Source organism: Felis catus, chromosome B2, assembly GCF_018350175.1.
Source record: "Felis catus isolate Fca126 chromosome B2, F.catus_Fca126_mat1.0, whole genome shotgun sequence".
NCBI classification, from domain to species: Eukaryota; Metazoa; Chordata; class Mammalia; order Carnivora; family Felidae; genus Felis; species Felis catus.
The window spans coordinates 110220345-110242759 of NC_058372.1; the positions used below are offsets into that span (position 1 = coordinate 110220345).

At 36.4% G+C, this 22415-nt stretch overlaps 1 protein-coding gene across 1 annotated transcript; it reads left to right on the forward strand.

The window, feature by feature from the left end:
- The first annotated feature begins 14145 nt into the window (after window positions 1-14145).
- Window positions 14146-17936, forward strand: FABP7 (fatty acid binding protein 7). The gene is made up of 4 exons (XM_003986517.6): window positions 14146-14412; window positions 14856-15028; window positions 15648-15749; window positions 17569-17936. Exons 1-4 carry the CDS (start codon window positions 14340-14342, stop codon window positions 17617-17619), a joined length of 399 nt encoding a protein of 132 aa, XP_003986566.1. The 5' UTR covers window positions 14146-14339; the 3' UTR covers window positions 17620-17936.
- The last annotated feature ends 4479 nt before the right edge of the window (window positions 17937-22415 follow it).

Genomic DNA, 22415 nt, shown 5'->3' on the forward strand with positions numbered 1-22415 from the left:
CTCTAGGGATTTAGAAGATTGAATTTCTGTGGCAATTCATAAGGCTCTGTTGACTCTTGTTTTTTTCCTTACACTGATTCCCATATACCTACCTAGAAAATTTAAAGCATTCAGTAATTTGCACACACCAAGAGGTTTATCTGAAAGTACTATAACTTTAGAGTCTGCCTCATTCCCACCCACCAATATTCTCCATCTGTCACCTCAAGATAATTTCGCTCTGTAGTGCATGTATTTGTTACAGACAGGCTTCAACGTATCTGGGTACCACCATGGGCCCGCAAGACTCAGTTGTATAAGACACGTAACTTTATCTTTCTAAATTCAAACTTAGGTTCAAATAGGAATTGCACAAAGTAGATTCTACTTAGTCTCCATCAAACCTAGATAATCTTCATTCATTTAAGGTTTATTTTCAGCTGATGAATGTATCATATTTCACAGAGGAAAATCAGGCAAGTATTTTCTCATTTTCTCCCATCAAATCCGCTAGATTCCCTGCTTCAGTGCCCATGTGCTCCGCCATCCCTTCTGTTTAGATGACAGAATGCCCCCCCCTCCTATGGCAACTCCTTCACTGCGCTGTAGTTCTCAGATACGTCTACCCTCTCAAGGACATCTCTTCAGGGATTATACCCTTTTTCTTAATTGACCCTGAGACTTTCAAGTAACTCAAAAGTTCAGCCTTTTTCAACTCAAAAGTGTTGGCTTTTACAAGTTCTTTTTTTCTCTTTCTTTCTTTCTTTTCTTTTCTTTTTTTTTTTTTTTTGGCTTTCCCCTTCCCTGTTCATCAGTGGTGACAATAGGTGCCTCAAAGTCTAGCTTCAAGCAGTGGCTCCAGCCAAACATCTTGTAATCTTTCTTGACAGTGCCCTTTGTTTTGTGTGGGACAGGGACCATCAGCATCAGATGCACTGGGGATGAGTGCCAATGTCCAAAGAAGACTGAGAACTAGATATTGTGATACCACCATAATTCTCTTCCTTCCTGGCCCCTGACCTCTGTCACTTCCATCTCATCCCCCTGTCTTCAGATCTTGGGTGAAACCTCATAGAGAAGGAAGAAGAAGGAATCCTTGAATTGCCTTAGTGAAAACTTAAAATGCCATGGGGCACCTGGGTGGCTCAGTTGGTTAAGGGACCCAATCTAGATTTTGGCTCAGGTCATGATCTCACGGTTCATGAGTTCGAGCCCCACGTCAGGCTCACATCAGTCTCTGTGCCGGTTATGCAGAGCCTGCTTGGGATTCTCAGTCTGTCTGTCTCTGCCTCTCCCCCACTCACGCTGTCTCTCTCTCCCCAAATAAATAAACAAAAAAAAGAAACCTAAAATGCCTTAGTAACCACAAATTTTACTGAATTTGCAGAAAATTGACTATATAAAGTTTTCTGCACTTAGATAAAAATGGGAAGTTGAGTTAGGAATCAAATACAGTTATAGGAAAAGAAAGACCTACATTATTATATGTATGTCTAGACTACAAATACATACCTGCTATCCTTGAGGGTTCTCTCCTCCTTATGTGGCTTGTGGACTTTCTTTCCTGATTGATCTCTCAAGGAGGGTACAGGAATCTCAGTGATTCTGCAATATTGGCCCCAGAAGATGGGGTGCCTGGGTGGCTCATTAGGTTAAGCCTCTGACTCTTGATCTCAGGGTCTTTTGAGTTCAAGACCCCTTTGGGCTCCACGTATAGCCTACTTCAAAAAAGATTCCAGAAGAAACTATTAGTACTTCTACATATATTTAATTTTATATAAAATGATATTTAAATTAATCTTTAGTATCTTTATATGTGGATTGACATTGTCCCTTTACACAGGCATACTATCAGTCACTTGTCATGAAATGTCTTGAGGAAAGAGTGCATGTGGTAGTCTAGAGGTAGTCCCAGTTTTCATCCCCTTTCAGCTTACTGTGAATTACTGGCATTGAGTGGGGACACACGTAAATGAATTCTCAAATAATGTTACTGAGTTTTAGTTAAATGAAGCATTATAAAATGAGATGAAAAGACTGGGAAAATGTCTACAGAAATACTGAAGAGTTAAGACAATGCTAATAACATACAACCTTAGAACAAAAAATGACTGCTTATATGTTTCTATTCCTAGTGTGAGTTTTTCTAAGTCACATCATAAGATATAAATTGGGAGCATATAAATAGTTTTAACAAAAAAAGAGTTGGCTTAGAATTTCACAATTACAAGAAGATCACTTGAAATGTGAAAATTTATGGACATTATTACTGAAGATAACCCTCACCCTTAAGCTTGTTTGACCTCAAAATAGTAGCTAATGGTAACATGAAGCTGTCTGCAATTAACAAGACAATATAAAAAATATTATTTATTTCATCTTCATCTCATTCTCTTCAGTTTATATTTTTGTGTAATAAAATTCATACTATTCATAATATTCATACTATGTTAATATGGTTATATATACAATAACTTATGAATAAGTTATAAAAATGAAGGACACAACATTTTTTATTGATGGGGTGCAAAATAAAAAATAATTAGAGACCATTGCTCAATAGTACATCAATTAGCAAGACTGCTTCTAACTCTTACAGTGAAAAATGGTAGAGCTACATGATGCTTTGAGAAGTTTCTTAAAGAAACAAGTTCCCTTGGGACCAACGTCATATTTTGTTTTCTTCTTGGGTTTTTCCTTTATAAAGTTATAAGGCAGGGCCAAGCATCACATACTCAGAATGAGTCTTCCACCCTCCCCCCCCCCCACATTCAATCATTTATTCAAACATACTAATTAAGCACATCCTATCTGCGTAGTGTAACAGCACACAGTCCAGAAGTTCTTCCTAAAAGTCTTCAAATCGAGTAACAAGAATTCTTGGCAACAATTCTAAATTGTGTTTGGCTGCCATCTTTCCCCATAGGGCGTCTGCCAACTATGCAAGTCAAATTATAGGAAGATATTTGTCATCACTCAAGCTAAAAATCTAGACACACAAATTAATTCTTATTAATCCCTGGGTTAAAAAATGATTTCCAGCAAAGGGCTGTTTTTCTTCCTCCTTCTTCTTCTCCTATTTTTCTCCCTTTAGTGTGTTAAAATAATGTTACAGATCGTCAGAAGTGTCCACTGTTAATCAAGGTTAAGCAGGAAATACAGAATATAATCTGTATTAGATAATCACTAACATCTATTGAGTACTTACTAAGCACTTTATTTGTATTTATTCATTTAATCCTTACAATGACCATTTAACTATGACTCTGCTCATTTTAAAGAGGAACTGAAGCACAGAGAAATGAAAGGATTCAGTTAATTTTATTTATGGTAAGGAACAGAGACAGGACTTCGCTTCTGGCAATCTGGCCAAAGTGTGTATGCTCTGAATCACTATGCTATAATGCTACTCTAGCCCACTTATGGTTCATTTGGCAGAAGTCAATTTTATTCTTTTTCATTTTTTAACTTTGTTGAAATATAATTTAAATGCAACAATGTAACCATTTAAAGTATACAGTTTGATAATTTTGACAAATGTACACACCCAAGTATCCAACAGACTAATCAAGATGGAGAATATTTTCATCACTCTATATTGCATTACTTCCTCATGACCCTTTGCAAGGAATAGTAATTGAGTAATTGACACTTCCATCATTATAAAATGTCCCTCTTTATCCCTAGTAAGTTTCCTTTTCCTGTTCTATTTTTGTCTCCTAATTACACAACCACTTCAGTTTTCTAATGATTAGCACTTGCATGGTATTTTTTCTATTACTTATAACATATGTGACTTCATATTTAAACTAGAATTTCTTGTAGAAAAACATGCATATATATATTTAAGTCTACCATATTGCCCTTTGTTTTCTATTTGTCCGATCCAGTTTGGGCTTAGCTCCTCTTTTTTCTTTTGTACTTGCCTTCTTTTGGGTTAATTGACTTTTATAGCATTTAATTTTTGTAACCACTCTGAGCTCATTAGGTATAATTCTTTTCATTCTATTTTTTCACTGTGAAAATACGGCTGAGGAGCAGTTTTACATTAATTATTAAATTAGTCAGTTGAATAGCAAGTATTTTTAAAATAGCTCTTTTTGAAAACAATAAATATCTTCATTTGTTATAACATTCTGATTTTATTTAAATGAAGTTGTTCTATTGTTACATTGTTATATTATGTATTGTTATATATTATTATATCACATATTATATTGTATAATATATAATGCTATTATATGTTATATAGATAGTTATATATATTTTATATGTCATTAATCTATGTTGGTATATCCAAAATGGACAAAATGAAAACTATAAAATTCAAGACATGAGAAAACAGGTTTTTGAGAGATGAATCTATAAATGTGGTTTCTTCAGTGCACTACTTGTTTTAAAATTGATGTGAACAATAAAATGTGTCTTTGTTGAGCATTTTCTTTGCTGTTAACTAGAGTTATTTGCTTAGCCATAAATACTTGACAGATAATAGTAGGTTGAGCATATATCACTATAACAACTTAAAATGAGTGTTTTTGCCTTTTTGAGGTGATTAGTATATAATTCCTCATTAAGTAAGTAATCAAAATTTTAATAAAACTTGTTTTGAAGCGAAATTATGAAATTTTCAGGTGAAAGTTAGCTTTATTTACCATAGAAACTCAAACTTAGCTATTTAGTTCTTTCTTCCTTTCAATTCTATGTTGGTGAGCATCTGAGGCTCATACAAGGTGACTGTTAACATAAATAGGCCCAAGATCCCTTAATTTCTCTGACAGGGCTTCCATGAAATTAATTTGAAAATAGGTCAGCATAATGTAGAAGTACCAAAGAATCCTAAGACATTTAAGAAAGAAGGCTAGGTGATGATTTGGTGTAACATCATCATTTCTAGACCAGGATTCAGATGGTAAAGTGGTTAGGTAATTAATTTTTCTAAGGATAAATGTACAGATAGTCAGTGGAAGAAAGCCTGTGTTTTGAACCCAGACAGTAATCTTTCAAAGTCAAAACAAGAAAATCCTTCTCATAATAGGATTTTAATATAGGGCAGCCAAAGATTATTATATTAATTTATTTAAGTACTGACTTTGAATAGATTTCAGATTAAAAGTGCTAATCCCTAAGCTATGGAGTTTTGCTTCATTTTGTTTTTGTTTTAATTATTTGTTCCACTGAAAGCTGTCTTGAAGAGAGTAAATAGATTAAGGACACAGACTTTGTGTAGAAAATCAACATATTACTGAAAGAAGTATCACACTTTTGAATAAATGGAGCTAGAATCTAAGGTCTTTAAGTGGAAAGACTACATATAATATTGATTCAACCCTTTCTGAAAAGATTTATCAATTTTAACTCAATTCTAATCCATTAAAATTTTGGCAAGAAGAAGTTTGAAGAGACAAAAAAACTGTCCTCTCCAAAAGGATCCCCAAGAAACGCTGACCCGCAGCCTTACTTCAATCTTATATGACCCATTGCTTCTTAGATAAAAACTGTGCACATCCTCCCTTTCCACACCCAAATCCTCCTTTTAGAGAAGGGATGAATGTTTGTATCTCTCCTGTAAGCTGCAAGCCATTGCCTTAAAGTGTTTTGTCATTGTTCCAAATCTGGACTTGATCTTATCCCAGGGGCAGGCACAAGTCAACTACTATGTTGTCAGGATGGATGTACCTGATCAAAATTTACTAATTTGTAGGAGAAATAAAATCATAAATTGGGTTCTCAAGTCCATAGTCTATTATATAGTCTCTTCCTACAGGCACACAGCACATGAAAATGGTATAATAAGAAGTTGATTGATTTTCCAAGAGAAAATGTCTTCCACATTCACATATAATTAAAACAGATTTGAACCACCGTTGTTTTCAAACACTCTGTAACATCACTCTATATTTATTTGGTATCTAAATGCTACAGTGGAAAGACTATGGTCAGCCATACTTACAACATTTTATGCATCTTTCCTCCTGATTGAATGTCTACTGTTTTTTCCATTATTTTTATATTTACTTATTTGAATTATATTTGATTCAAAAACATTGCTAGAATTAGGAAGTTTAGGTTCTATTTTCATTTATGGTGTCAAATGGTGTGGCATTTTGATCTATATACTGATACCTATTTCCAATTATGGAAGATTTTCCTCCATTATGATTTTGTATATTCCATTTGTTTTGATGTTTATCTTAGTAATATCTTATAATTATTACACTGTATTTTCATTCTTTTCATATCTAACATTTTCACTTTCACTATTCACAATGTCTCCCTGCATTCTGGAGATTCTTTTCAAACAATGCCATTCTATTTATTACTTTCTCTTTGGTTGATATAATACCTTCTATTTAGTTATTAATTTCTTTGAGTCTTTTGATCACATTCAACTTATTTTTTTTTTTAATTTTTGTTTTTTCAACGTTTATTTATTTTTGGAACAGAGAGAGACAGAGCATGAACGGGGGAGGGGCAGAGAGAGAGGGAGACACAGAATCGGAAACAGGCTCCAGGCTCTGAGCCATCAGCCCAGAGCCTGACGCGGGGCTCGAACTCACGGACCGCGAGATCGTGACCTGGCTGAAGTCAGACGCTTAACCGACTGCGCCACCCAGGCGCCCCCACATTCAACTTATTTTTGAGTCTCAGTCTTTCTGCTGTTCTTGTTTTCATTAGGCTTATCCTTTTTATTTCAGTCTGTTCTCTTCTTATGGATTCTTGCTCCTGTTTTATAGAAGCCACTTGCACATATTGATATACAAGAGATATTTTTGTTTATTTCTTGTTTATTTTGATAAGTCATTTTTCAAGGGTATACTCTTGTTCTCTGTCTTCAGCATATTGTGACCTCTACTTTTTTGTAGATATGCCCATAGATTTCATGCTTCATCTGATTATTATTTTCTGTCTTTCCTCTTTAAATAGAAAGAAATAAGCATCCAGATTTGGCATTTGTTACAAACAATGAGTAGTGTTTTTTGCTTGTTTTTTAAATTAAACTTGCTGTGCAGATGGTAACTGATAGAAACCTGCTCTCAGGTAGAGGAGCTATCTGAACTAGCTATCTTAGCTGGAGGATAGGTTTGATGGGATCTGCTACCAGTTGTAAAACAAGTGTGCAATGAGTTGGAATATTCTTCTGCCCTTACTGCCTAATTCTCTGATACTTTTGGGATATTACATGCAGAAAAACTATCACATTAATCATTTATTATTTAAGTGGTGTAAAGTATTTGTTCAAGATAATAACACCTTGTGTAAAGAAACTGCACTTCTTTTTAATTTTTTTTAATGTTTATTTTATTTAGTTTAAGAGAGAGAGAGAGAGAGAGAGAGAGAGAGAGAGAGCGAGCAGGGGAGGGGCAGGGAGAGAGGGAGAGAAAGAATCCCAGGAAGGCTTCACACTGTGTGTGCAGAGCCCAACTCAGGGCTTGAACTCACAAACTGTGAGATCATGACCTGAATCAAAGTCAAGAGTCAGATGCTTAACCAACTGAGCCACCCAGGCACCCCTAGAAACCATACTTCTAAGGGTGCAATATGCTAGCTACTTCCAGCCCTTCTCTAATTCAAGGAAGGAGAAGGAAAGTACGGGAAAGAAAGAACAGAATTATAATCTAAAATGTAATGTTCCTGTTTGCAATATCCAAAGTAATATGGCTAGGTTTCTGGCTGGCACAAAGACTTAACATCACATAACCAGGAGGCAGATGGTGGGATAGATCAAAGACTTTATTGCTTTATTGTAGGTCTTAAAGGCCACATGATATTAGATGGCAAAAAAGCATATTACCCACCAGTAACCCCATCCATAATAAAAATAATTAGGAAACCAGGAATTTAAGGGAACATCTATAAAAAAGACTGTTTATAAAATAACATTAGAAACATTGCTTTAAAAATCAGGAATGAGACACCAAAACTTTTTACCCTACATTTGACCTTGAGTTGAAATTCTTAGTACAATATTATAAGAAAAATTATATCAGAGAAGAGTTAGCTAAAATAGCATTAATTGTATATGTTATGATTATTTACATAGAAAACTAATCTATGGGTTATTAAAAATAATAAGATAGTGTAGTAAGCAGGCTACAAATCAAATGTTTCCTAAAGTCAGTTATATTTCTATATAATGGCAGGAAACCACTAGAAAATATAATTAAGAAGAGAGTATTTTCAGTAGTCTCAGGGAATCCAGTTGTCTAAGAATAAATCTATATAATATGTATAAAAATACTAGAGGGAAAATTATTAAACATTATTATGCAATATTAAAGACTATATAAATAGATATATCATTTTCATAAATAGGAAGACAATATCATAAAGGTGTCAATTCTTCTAAATTGATATAACGTAGATGCAATTCCCATTTAAAAAAAAACAATTTTTTACACATGTTAATAAAATCTTATTAACATGTGTAAAAAGATAAAGGCCATGAATAGTTCGGATATTTCTGAAGAAGAATAATGAGTTGGGGAGACTTGCTCTTCCAGATACTGGATTGTTATAAAGTTATACAAATTAAGATAGCTTAGCAATGTTAGAGAGATTATAAAACTGATTAGTGGCATTAAATAGGATGCAGAGATCAACACATGTATGGAACTTTGAAAATTATAGAGGTGGAGTATATTTTGGGTCTTCACTTCTCATGACATGTAAAAATATAGTCAAGATAGTTAAAAACTCAAATGTTAAAACTTTATAACTCTCGGTAGAAAATGCAGATGACTATCTTTTGGATCTTGGGTAGGCTCTTTCCTTAAACAAGACAAAACATGTTGACCATAAAATAAAATATTAATAAATCTGACAATATTAAAAGTAAGAACGTTGGCTATCAAAAGCTACATTAAAGAAAGTAAAAGTTACAAATTTGTAGAAAATATTTATGACACCCACACTCTAAAACAATTAGGATCAAGAATATGCAATAAGAAAAACACAAATAACCTACAAGGTATTGGGCAGAAGATGAACAGATATTTCATAGAGAAAGAAACCATAGACCAATAAACACATGAAGAAATGTTTACCTCGTGAGGATTAGGAAAACACACATCAAGACAAAATTGTCATTTTATGTGCATCTGATAGACCAGTTTTTTAAAGTTTTTAAAGTGTTGAGGAAGATGTGAGTCCCCCTGTGGGGGCTTAAACTGGGGAATCCATTTTGAAAAACATTTTGGCATTATCATCCAAACTGGAAGGTTAATCTATGGCGCAGCAATTTCAATTCAAACTATGTATGGTTACTTTGCTCAAGAACAGTGTTAAAAATGTACTAATAACTCTCTGTTTCCTTAAGAAGAAAAAATTGCCATAAAGCAGGCACCAGGAGATTTGACTCCATGTGGAAATTTTGCCAAGATCTCCTAAAGCAGGGGCTCCTGGGTGGCTCAGTTGGTTGAGCGCCCAACTTTGGTCATGTCACGATCTCATGGTTTGTGGGTTTGAGCCCCATGTCAGGCTCTGTGCTGACAGCCTGGAGCCTGCTTCAGATTCTGTGTCTCCTCTCTTTGCCCCTCCCCAACTCACGCTCTGTCTCTCTCTCTCTCTGTCTCTCTTTCAAATAAACATAAAAAAAAAAGTCTCCCAAAGCAACTTTTTTTCTTTGTTCCTTTTATTTCACTACTAAAAACTCTTTTGAAAAAATGTTTATTTATTTTTGAAAGAGAGAAAGCATGAGTGGGGAGGGGCAGAAAGAGGAGGACAGAGGATCCGAAGCCAGCTCTGTGCTGACAGCAGAGAGCACCATTCAGGGCTTGAACTCAAACCCTGAGATCATGACCTGTGCCAAAGTCAGATGCTGAACTGGCTGAGCCACCCAGGTGCTCCTAAAAAAACCTTTGTCATAGATTCTTTAGAGTCCTTATGGTCATTAGTTAATTCATAAACACTGAAAGAGTGTTCAATCTCTCACAGTATGTCCTTTTCAAAACCTGTGGATGCATTTGCATTATAAAAGCCATAGCAAAGTCACAAATTGCTCTCAGGTTTAGAAAAATTGGAAAAAATATCTATTAGTTGCATTATGCTTATCACAACAAAGTCTCTTCTCTGTTCTACTTTCTCTTCTATTAAAATCCGCAGAAATAAGAGCAAATAACCTATTATCTGAAAGCAAACATTCTTATGTATAAACCTATTATATCTTAAATAATTAAGGGGCGCCTGGGTGGCTCAGTTGGTTAAGCATCCGACTTCAGCTCAGGTCACGATCTCGTGGTCCGTGAGGTCGAGCCCCACGTCGGGCTCTGGGCTGATGGCTCAGAGCCTGGAGCCTGCCTCTGATTCTGTGTCTCCCTCTCTCTCTGCCCCTCCCCCGTTCATGCTCTGTCTCTGTCTCAAAAATAAATAAAACGTTAAAAAAAATTTAAAAAAAGAAAGAAATATTTAAAAAAATAATTAAAAATAGTAGGGTTACATGTGTCAGTTTAGAGAATTATAAAATTTGTCCAGTGGCTTTTCCTTAAATTTCTGCTATAGACATGTGTATAACAATATTCTCTTCTGCTTAGCACTAAATTAATATACAATCAAAAAATGATCTCTAAATTGCTGGGCTTTTATGTTTTACATAAGATGAAATCATAAGAATTACAAAATATATCCTTTAAGTTAGAATCTATAGATCTTTAACTTATATCCTTATGTAAAAAGTGGAAGAAATTAATAAAAATGGACAAATAATGTCAGCACTGTAATCTATAGGGAGCTAAGGGAATCTAAAGAATACATGGGCCCTGCTTTCAATGATCTTACAATCTTAGACTACAAAAAAAGATAATTTACTAAATTTTAGAATAAAAAACATTTTATCAGTTTTAACATGTTTTAGTAGATGCAACACATAAGAATATTTTGATGTTGCAAAATAAATTGGTTTAAGAACTTCTACCATAGAGGATTCTTTCCATGATGGATTAATTAATCATCTAGATTAAGCAAGGAAAAAGAATTTTTGTTGTTGCTGTTGTTGTTGTTGCTCTCAGGGGATGGTCCATGTGGAGATTTATTTATTTATGTATTTATTTATGTATTTATTTATTTATTTATTTATTTACTATTTACTTTTTTAAATTATTTATTTATTTATTTTTAAATTTATATCCAAGTTAGTTGGCATGTAGTGCTATAATGATTCTAGGAGTTGATTCCAGTGTTTCATCCTGTATGTATAACACCCAGTGTTCATCCCAACGAGTGTCCTCCCTAATGCCTCTTACCCTTTTAGCCCATCCCCCACCCACAACCCCTCCAGCAACCCTCAATTTGTGTTCTGTATTTAAGAGTCTCTTATGTTTTGCTCCCCTCTCTGTTTTTATATTATTTTTGCTTCCCTTCCCTTATGTTCATCTGTTTTGTATCTTAAATTCCTCCTATGAGTGAAGTCATATGATATTCGTCTAAGAAAGAGAATTTATGAAAAGATCATAGATGGGGCTAGTTTAGGGACTTGGCTCAAAGGCTCAATTGATGTCAGAAGGGTCTAACTGAGTATACTTTGCTTTCTCTGGGTTGGTTTCATTTCAGGCTTTTCATGGTGGTCTCTGGCATCTTTAATCATGTCAGCACAACACCAAATCCAAGTTAGTCTCCATCCCAGATTTAGGGAATTCCAGACCACCTCCTGCCCACCCACCCCACCAGCTCTGCAGAAAGCCACAGAGTGACCTATTGGGAAAGGGGGGAAGGCCAGGCTTTGAGTCCTGTCTGGGATGCTGGTCAGGCTATGTGCATTGTTAAATCCATAACTTTTATTGTTTAGACATAATGGCATATCAGCCTCCCTTTGAGTTCTTACTCTGAGTCTTTCAAATGTTAGGAGCAGGCCAGGTATAGGCAATGTTGGAAATTTTGTTCTTCAACCTGAGAGCAGGAGGAAGTCATTTGAAAGAATTTAGGCAGGAAAGGAACAAGATAGGATTTAGATTTAAAAAAAAAATTTTTTTTAACGTGTATTTATTTTTGACACAGAGAGAGACAGAGCATGAACGGGGGAGGGTCAGAGAGAGGGAGACACAGAATTGAAACAGGCTCCAGGCTCTGAGCTGTCAGCACAGAGCCCGACGTGGGGCTCGAACTCACAGACTGCGAGATCATGACCTGAGCTGAAGTCGGCCGCTTAACCGACTGAGCCACCCAGGCGCCCCAGGATTTAGATTTTTTTTTTTAAATGGCATTACCGTGCTATAAGCAGCATAGAATCAACTGCACATATTTAATGTATACACCTGATCCATTTGACATGCCAATGAAATCACAATTAAAAAAAAAAACAAAGAAAATGAAAAAAACCCACAAATGACTTTTACTTGGAATATATAGGACTCTACAATTCAGTAACTACAAGACAAACAACCCAATTAAAAATGGGACAAAAGACCCCCCAAAACCAAGAGCACACTGTACACACTATAGGTTAGCCGATTTGAAAATAAATTACATTAAAAAAATAATAAAATGATTAAGAAAAAAAATGGGACAAAAGATTTGAACAGTCACTGCACAAAAGAAGATATACAAATAGCAGAGAAGCGCAGGAAAAGGGTCTCAACATCATTTGTCACTAGGAAGATGCAGATTTATATTTTAAAATGTCACTCAGGCTCCAGTAGGGAAAGAACTGGAGATCAGGTTGGCAGGAAGAACAGTTAAGAGGTTGTTGCTATAGGACTAGTAAAAGACAGCAGCTACTTGAATTAAGATAGTAGTTGTAGAGACAGGGAGTGGATGACAATTGGACAAATATTCAGGGAGCAAAATAGATAGGCCTTGACACTGGTTTTGATTTTAGAGAATCAAGTGTTAGAAATGATTCCAGATTTTCTGGCTTGTGCAGTAGGGTGGCCAGTGGTGCCATTCACAAACGTGGTGAAAACTGGAGAAAGACCAGGTATAGATAAAGATTAAATATATGTTAAATGAGCACTTTTGAGGTATTTCTGAGACCTCAAAGTAGACTCTGGGAGCTGGCAGTGGAGCAAAATGTGTCCTAAGCCTTGTCTCTTGTGTTTGGTGTGGGCAGAAGCTCAATGGCAGTGGGCTGAGGTCTAAATGCAGGGAGAAAGAGAAGAGCAGGGATTGCTAAATCAGATTCCCCTGTTCTGTCCCCATGAAAGGGAGGGAGAATGTCATAGGTGGTCTACACTAAGGAAAGCAGGAAGAACTTCTGGAGGAAGGGGAGTTTCGGAGACCTTCTTTAAATACTCAGAACTCTTGAGGTATTTTGCTATTTGGGGGGTACCCTGAATTGGAACAAGTAAGCTAAAGATCGTCTGATTTCTATGGTTCCTCCAATTCCTACCCTACTCCCATTGCTGATCCCCAGTTTATACACAGGTTGTATAGTGGATGTGGCCTCAGGAAATCAAAAGGTCCTACAGTGCGGGTCATTCCAAATCTTACTAAATGACCTTATGTTCCGTTTTTCCTCATGGATTCTATAATCTGTTGAAGAAGGGGGAAAAGAGCATTCTTTTCTTTATTTTTATACCTCATTAGTGAATCCTAACCATACTCTGCCTTAGACCCCTTTTCCATCTCAGTCTGGTTCTCAGATTCTTAGAAAGGACAATGGATCTTTAAATTCACTCAGTTTGTGCTGGGAAGAGGCCAAAATTAGTTAGCGTCCCATTGATACTCAGTTGGAGTAGCCTTCTAGTTGTACAATCTAGGGAAGGCATTCACACCTCCTCCTCCTCTTCTTTTCCTAGTTTGGAACATTCTGGCTTGTGTTTTGCTCTCCCTGTAAATATGAGAGAAAATAAAAGACACTATTCAGCCTCCTTTGTCTGAAAAGTCTGGCAGTTCAGTGGTTTTCTTTAAAGGGGGCCCTCATTTGTAACCAGCTTTGCCATTAACGGAAATCAATCTGAATGTCCTATTGTGCATCTTTTTTCTTTCCTCACAGTCTGAACTTGTCTTTGCCAAGTTTTCGAGCTGAACCTGAAAGACCCTCTCTCATTTTCCCCGTTCCCTGCCTCCAGCCCCATTGACTCCTAGCACAGCTTTCTCAGGGAGAAGGGCTGCAGAGTGTGGATAAGGAGGAACTCGACCTACTCCGCTAACCCAGTGGCCTGAGCCAATCACAAAGCGGATTGGAACCTCATTTGAGCCCCCCTTCCCACCCCCTCCCCCTGGCAACAGCCTCCAGTAAAGGGGGACAGTGGAAGGGTGTGTTTGCAATTCAAATCCTTGGCTTTCTGCCTGCATCTTTTCCAAATAAGAAGGCAGGAGCTGCTGTGAGGTGCAAAGGGGTCTTCAGAATTGCAGTGGTAATAAGATCCAGAGATCCTCCCTCCTGTCTCTTTTATCTGTCTTCAAAGCAAAAGGAAAGGGCAAGGATGGTGGAGGCTTTCTGTGCCACCTGGAAGCTGACGGACAGCCAGAACTTTGATGAGTACATGAAGGCGCTAGGTAGGTAAAAATAAGATGTGCTGTTCTCTTCTTAACCTGAAGCTTCAGTAGTGCCAATTCCTTTTTTTCTCCTATTAGATTGCCAAGCGACAAAGAAAGATCATGTTGTCATAACTGAATCCTAGGCTATGCATTTCCCACTGAAGGGATTTTTAATGTGGCTTTTGCCTGCTTTCTTGCCCAGGGCTAAATAACAGTGCATTTGGTAGTCTGGGGGAGGATGTGAAGCTTCTGTGCCTTTTTGTTTTCAGCATCCACTTATCATTTGTGCATCCAATTAAGCATCCGCGTATTATAGCTCATCAGTAGTCATACTGCATAATTAACGGACTAAACGTGTCCTGATGAACTTACACTCGAGGGCCTGGATTCCAGGATAGGAAAGCAGATTCCTGCTATATGAGTTATTTTGGAAGTCGCTGCTAACTGCATTGCTTTTTTAGGTGTGGGCTTTGCCACTAGGCAGGTGGGAAATGTGACTAAACCAACAGTGATCGTCAGTCAGGAGGGGGACAAAGTGGTGATCAGGACACAAAGCACATTCAAAAACACAGAGATTAGTTTCCATCTGGGAGAAGAGTTTGATGAAACCACTGCAGATGACAGAAACTGTAAGGTAAGGACCGCTCCTTCTCTGGGGTGGGGATGGGGAGGAGGGAATAAAAAGAGATCCCTGATGTTTCTCGTGTCTAGATGATGGGAGTAGAGAAAGTTCTCAGTATTTCAGTTCAGAGAGGACACCACCAGGATTAATTCTGCATTCTAGTGCACATATGTGGGTACTGGCTATAGCTCAAATCTCAAATCTATCTGTCTCTTACTCTACATTTTTCTTTTCATATTTGTATTTCAGAAAGTAAGAGTGTTCATTTAAAATAAAGATTGTATTTTGTTTAATGTCGCTGATTGCCTCAGATTAACGAAACTGTTTGCCTCATCTGAAGGCTTTGTTTACAAGAGTAGAGTGACTAGTCTGAGAGTACTTGTTCAGGACTTTTATTTCTAACATATGGAATTTTTGCATCTAGATGTACACACTTCAATGAAATTATGAATTATTAGTTTACTATCATAATGACTCTAGAAGGCACAGAAGATATGGTACTAATATGATAATTAGTTGATCACCATTCACTCAATTCTATAATTCCTTCAAAAACCACTTCACTTGACTTTCATCTCAGAAATTTAATCTGTACCTTTTGCTATGTTCTGCATTTTGTTGTTGGTCTCAGTCTGTTGTTAGCCTGGATGGAGACAAACTTGTTCATGTACAGAAATGGGATGGCAAAGAAACAAATTTCGTAAGAGAAATTAAGGATGGCAAAATGGTTATGGTAAGTAAAGGCAGTTCTCCCTTTGTTTCTTCTTGCTTTTCACTCCTCTCCTAGTTCCCATCCCCTTCTCTCTCTCCCACCCTTCTTTAATAACAGTAAGTCTCCAGCAAGCTTCTTTGATCATGTGTAAAACAGAAGACATAAAAATGTCCTGGTGAATTGTATCATCAGCTCTGCTTCTTTAATTATAGAAAAAAAAGAAAAATTCTATGCAAGCGTGGTTTTCAGAAGTTTCCATCGATTTAGCCAAAACTGTCAAAGAATTTGTGTAGTATTACTGTGAATGTCTAAACCTCAAATGAAATCTAAATATAAAAATATTCATGAAAACATATGAATAAGACTGATAAATTACTATGAGTATCAAGTTGACTGAATATCCAAAAAATTACTTTACAGGAACTGTAATAAATAAGAGATCTTGACACTTTTTATATTTTAGTTTATGCAGGTTCCATAAGCTCAGTGCAGATAATTTAGAATATAACAGAAAAGTGTAGTTCCTCCTTAGAGGGAACCATTCTGATGTTACTTCCTTCTAGTCTTTCTTTTGATGCATCGTGCCCTGTAAATATTTCCATTCAATACCAGTAGTCATGTAAAAACTATAAAAATATAAAATTAAAAAAAATCTCTAATGATGTAGTAGCATCATAAACTGGGGAAAATGTTATGCATTAATCTAACATTCTAGACACATTTTTGTGAACTGAGTAATGGTATTTTGATGACATTGAAATAGTCAATATATCATTTTGGGGTTTTTTGAGGGTAGGTGGGTATTGCTTTACCTATTCCTTCTAAGATAATAGAAGAAAGGGCTTTTTGTTTTTGTAATTTAAGGAAATTGCTGTTTTTTCTCTTCCCTTTAACTGTTGCAATCAGGGCTGTTCTAGATTGAGACACAGGGCTTACATTATTCATACTTCTTTCCACAGGATGGGAAGAGAGGGGCAGTGTTCCTCTTATGGTAATGAATATTTGCCCAAATATTTCTGCAGTGATCATCAAAAGAAAGGATTTGTTTATAAAAGATTCAGTCTGAGCTTCTCCTTTATGCTTTTATCTCCATTTCCCACCCCCCCACCCCGAAGACGGAAAAGTGGATAGCTTATAACTGACTGATCAGGCAAGACTGAGTTCAAAAAAAGGAGATTAAAGCAATGAATGACAAGGGCATGCTATGCTCTTGAAAATCATGTCAATCCATGTAAATAACAAACCCTAAAAAAACTCCTAGATTTTGTAAAGAGATTTTATAGAAATTCTTTCAGTCCAATTTGACGTAAGAGTCCATGTTCCACGTTACACCCACCCAGGCACGTAGGTTCACATCAGCTGAAATATGACAACCAAAGCAATGAGAACATTTGTACATTTACTTTTCCTGATGACTTTGACACAAGTCATTCCAAATACCATTTCCCCAAATGATTTGGATTTTCTAAAAATTCTTCACAATTTATGTGATGAAAACCTATTATAAATTCCATTCACTTTCAAAGCAGACAGCTAATTTGATTACCCTGATAATTTAAGGGAAAAGGAATTCTTTTGACCTGAATCTACTTAGTTAATGTCAGTTTTTTTGCTTCATTTTCCTTTTAGAGACATAAACTATATATACATGTTATTATTCACTCAGTAAATAAAGTTTTTTTTCTTTTTATTTTAAGAAAGGAAGAGCTTATGCAGCATTTAATGTTTGTCAATGACATTATTCGTTTGCATAATATGTAAATTATATATGATCATCTTTAGAAAGTTCAGCTACTGATATTCTTGTATAAAAAGACTTGATTCTTTTTGCATCTTTCAGACTCTCACTTTTGGTGATGTGGTTGCTGTTCGCCACTATGAGAAGGCATAGAAAGGTTCCTGATCTGGGGTTCGAAAAGCTCTACAATTTTTCTATTTACTCAAGTCTCAGTGTTATCCTGCTATTACAGCATGGGTGATCACGAATTAAAAGGTTATCTTTGTTGTGGAGGTGGAAAATGGTGCTTTAAAAACTTGTTTTAAAACTTTTTACTGCAAATAGCCCAATTTTGATCTGCAGATTTATCATGTTTTATAATTCACATTAAGATGTTAAGTCACATTTTTAAAATAAAGAAGTAAATGCATTTTATAATTTCCATTGAAAAGTAAATCAGATTCAAATAAAAATTGTATACCCATGAGAAATTTTGTTGTTGTTTTTAATGTCACTAATCTGGTGGTTTTAATATTAGATATTAGATATTAAATATTTAATATTAGATATTAATCTGATTAATATCACTAATCAGGAGGTTTTAGACAAAATAGCCTTTCTTACTGTATAAAATAAAGCTGGAAAAGTGCTAACTTTTTAAAAATATTACTAACAAAGTGCTAGCTTTGTTTAAAATATTAATTAAAAAGAAATCAGCAGAAGCCTGGGGAAAAGTGGAAATGTCACAGTTTTGGTTGAGACTTCCATAGAGAACCTGTGGCAATCAGAAACAGGCAGGCTGATGAAGCAAAATGATATACACAAAAATGTCTTATTAAAAAATAGTCAAAATATCACACAATCAAAATGTCATATATTCAAGTTTCTTATTGAAAAGTAAACAGGAAAATAAAATGAATTTTACCCTGGATTATAAAGATGTGTTTCCAGACAAATACTTTGAGTTGAACTAAGTCAACAGAAGTGCTAAAATGGAGTGCATAGAATGTGCATTAAGGCTTCCAAATTCCCTTTAAAAAAAAATTTTTTTTAGTAGAGAAAACTAACTTTATTTTATTTTTATAACTTGTTTTATTTTTTACTTTTTTAAATTTACATCCAAATTAGTTAGCATATAGGGCAACAATGATTTCAGGAGTAGACTCCTTAGTGCCTCTTACCCATTTAGCCCATCCCCCCTCCCACAACCCCTCCAACAACCCTCAGTTTGTTCTCTATATTTATGAGTCTCTTCTGTTTTGTCCCTCTCCCTGTTTTCATATTATTTTTGTTTCCTTTCCCTTATGTTCATCTGTTTTATCTCTTAAAGTCCTCATATGAGTGAAGTCATATAATTTTTGTCTTTCTCTGACTAATTTCACTTAGCATAATACCCTCCAGTTCCATCCACATAGTTGTAAATGGCAAGATTTCATTCTTTTTGACTGCTGAGTAATACTCCATTGTATATACACACCACACCTTCTTTATTCATTCATCCATCGGTGGACATTTGGGCTCTTTCCATACTTTGGCTATTGTTGATAGTGCTGCTATAAACATGAGTGTGCATGTATCTCTTCGAAACAGCACACCCGTATCCCTTGGATAAATGCCTAGTAGTGCAATTGCTGGGTTGTAGGGTAGTTCCATTTTTAGTTTTTTGAGGAACCTCCATACTTTGCTTCCAGAGTGGCTGCACCAGCTTGCATTCCCACCTACGATGCAAAACAGATCCTCTTTCTCTGCATCCTCGCCAACATCTGTTGTTGCCTGAGTTGTTACTGTTAGCCATTCTGACAGGTGTAAGGTGGTATCTCATTGTGGTTTTGATTTGTATTTCCCTGATGATGAGTGATGTTGAGCATTTTATCATCATCAGTTGGCCATCTGGATGTTAATTTTTGTTTTAATATTTATTTATTTTTGAGACAGAGAGAGAGAGAGAGACAGAGTGTGAATGGGAAGGGGCAGAGAGAGAGGGAGACAGAATCCGAAGCAGGATCCAGGCTCTAAATCAGCACAGAGCCCTATGTGGGGCCTGTGGGGCTCAAACTTACAAGCTACAAGCTGTGAGATCATGACCTGAGCCAAAGTCAGCTGCCCAACTGACTGAGCCACCCAGGTACCCCCGAATTCCCTTTTTTGGGTGTGTGTGTGTGTGTGTGTGTGTGTGTCTGTGTGTGTGCTGCAGTTGTTGGAACTGAGTTACCCAAGGTAAAGTAAATACCTATTTGTAACTGGCTAGGGTTTGCCTTTGTAAGTAGAAACAAACAAATGTTATTTTATATTTCATCATTTATTAAATGCATTTTATCCATTTTCCCAAACCAACAATGTGAAGCAGGTAAGGCAGATACTGTTATTTTTACTTTACTGATGAGGAAATTGAATATCAGATTTACCTGTTCATGTTCTCATGATTAGTGAATAATACTGAGAACTGCAAACCTTGTGATTTTCCCTTTCATTTATTGTCAAAAAAGCACAAGATTTTAGTTTCCCTGATCACTACTTAGGAAATCGTTCCTCTGTTAGCCTCTGCGAGGCAAACAGGGTAAATGTTTTTTCAGGAAAAAATAGGTAGTATTCGTTTTTTAACGTTTATTTATTTTTGAGACAGAGAGAGACAGAGCATGAATGGGGGAGGGTCAGAGAGAGAGGGAGACACAGAATCCGAAACAGGCTCCAGGCTCTGAGCTGTCAGCACCGAGCCTGACACGGGGCTCGAATCCACGGACCGCGAGATCATGACCTGAGCTGAAGTCGGACACTTAACCACTGAGCTGCCCAGGCGCCCCGGTAGTATTCATTTTTAATCAACCAGGTGATTTCAGTTAATTTCTATAATTCAAGGCCCAATTAACTTACAGATATAAGCATGAGGGAACTTACTTTAACTTACAAAATTCACCATAATGAAACTATTATCTGACTATTGGATTTAGGATTACTTTATTACTATATTGAAGAGTAGAGGAAACTAAAGTGCAGCTACAGGATTTAACATTTGAATACAATTAGTACTGAATGCCAGGATAAGGTTGGCTGAGATGACCATTCCTAAAACTAGACAGTCTACCTTTGTCTTTAAAAGCATGAAACAGAACACTGAGAGTGTTTTCTCCCAATTGTTCAGGCCGACTTCATCTTTGCTTCTGTTGGAAGAATGCTTTCTCTTGATGATTCCAGCCTCTGCTCCAGTAGAAGCAAGGGTTCTGGCCTCTCTGCTCTTAAGAATAAGGCCATGGATGGGGATTCAGCTTCAGTTGACTATTATTAGGCCAAATAACATCCTGCTGGCATTTATTTCCATAACAACTGCCCTCCAAGTGAAGAATGGGAAGGGTTTTGGGTGGCCTAAATGAGAAACAATTACAATTACAATGACAATCACAAAGATCAAAGGTTGCAGTGGTGTACCAAATATATTTTTCTGGGAAGATAATTAAATATTTTTTGCTTCTTAAATCTTTACAAGGTAGTTGCAAATCATTTTTCTTCGAGCAGTATTCTAGCTCATATACTGACCTACCAATAGTAATAACTTTTCTGGTTTGTCCTTTTTGTTTTGTTTTTAACATAGTTAATAGAAAAGGGAAAATTCCCAAGCCCAAAGGCAATTTGACCAACAGGCCTGGAGAAATGTTTGTGAAATCCCAAGGTCTTAAAGTTGCAAACTTGACTAAAAGTGGTCTTGTGAAATCCACACTTGCACCCCTGATGATGAGTAAGGAGCGGTTTCCATCCTGTCATATGTGTTTTCTCACCCAGATACACACCCTCACAACAAATGACTCCTTCATCTGGACCATGAGGACCTATAAATTCATGTCCAAGGTTAAGATGAAAACCCAGAGATGTTGAGGCACTATAGCTTTGCACTAGAGAAAGGAGGTATAAAGGAAAACAAAGCAGAGGGAGTAGAAGGGAGAATGATGTTCCTATCCATTGTCTTTTAAGGAATTCAAGCATTTTTTAGGTTTCAAAAGGTGCTGGAGGTAGTTTATGCTTACTTACTGAAGGACTGTTTCACAATCAATTCACTTCCAGTAAAGCTTATTGGAAATTGGGGGAGAAGAGCTAAAATTGCTATTTTTACACTTTAAAAAATCATTTTCCTAGTATTCAAAATGTTTGGGTTAGAAACACACAAGTTATTTTGTTGTCCTTAAAGTTATTCTCCCTCATCTGTCATTTTTCCCCCTGCCCATTTTCCTCCATACTTTTGAAGTTGTGGACTGAGAAATTCCAAACACCATTCTGTCCACCATTGGAAAACATTTTGGTTCTAGAAAGGCTTTTCAATTATCCTAAAACTGAGGCAGGACTTAACCACTCTGGCAGTACATGAAACAAAATGGAGGCACCTTGATTACTATTTCAAAGCCTCTTTCATGTGGCACTTTCCCATTAAATTACACAGGATACAATATAAGGTTTCCTCTGATGGGAAACAAATACATTTTATGACCTCTTTTATGAAGTTAGTCATCCTGCAGGATATTTTTTTCTCCCAAGGAATTCCACATCTTTATCTTAAAGAGACCATAACCATCATAAATGATTAGAGAAGAAACACAGAACCCGAAACAATTTGGGGATCTTGGCCCCATTGTCAGACTAAGTATCTTTAAAAATTCTTTAGGAGAGTAAAAGCAACTGGTTCTACTTATGCTTGTTATGTGTCTCTGGACTGCATAAATCACAGTTCTGAGACGTTCTAACTCAGGTGTAAACAAACAAACAAACCCCCTAAACAAACTAAAAACTAAGACCCTGTGTCTTTTTTAAAAAAATTTTTAAATGTTTTTTTTTTATTTTTGAGAGAGGGAGAGAGGGGCAGAGTGTGAGCAGGGGAGGGGCAGAGAGAGAGGGAGCCACAGAATCCACAACAGGCTCCAGGCTCTGAGCTGTCAGCACAGAGCCCTCTGCCAGTTCAAACCCACCAACCCTGAGATCATGACCTG

Bases quoted from the DNA above. Each gene is read 5' to 3' on its own strand.
- FABP7 (XM_003986517.6), top strand. From the start codon at position 14,340: ATGGTGGAGGCTTTCTGTGCCACCTGGAAGCTGACGGACAGCCAGAAC. The intron at 14,413-14,855 runs GTAGGTAAAAAT...TTGCTTTTTTAG, and splicing joins TGAGTACATGAAGGCGCTAG to GTGTGGGCTTTGCCACTAGG. The intron at 15,029-15,647 runs GTAAGGACCGCT...TGTTGGTCTCAG, and splicing joins CAGATGACAGAAACTGTAAG to TCTGTTGTTAGCCTGGATGG.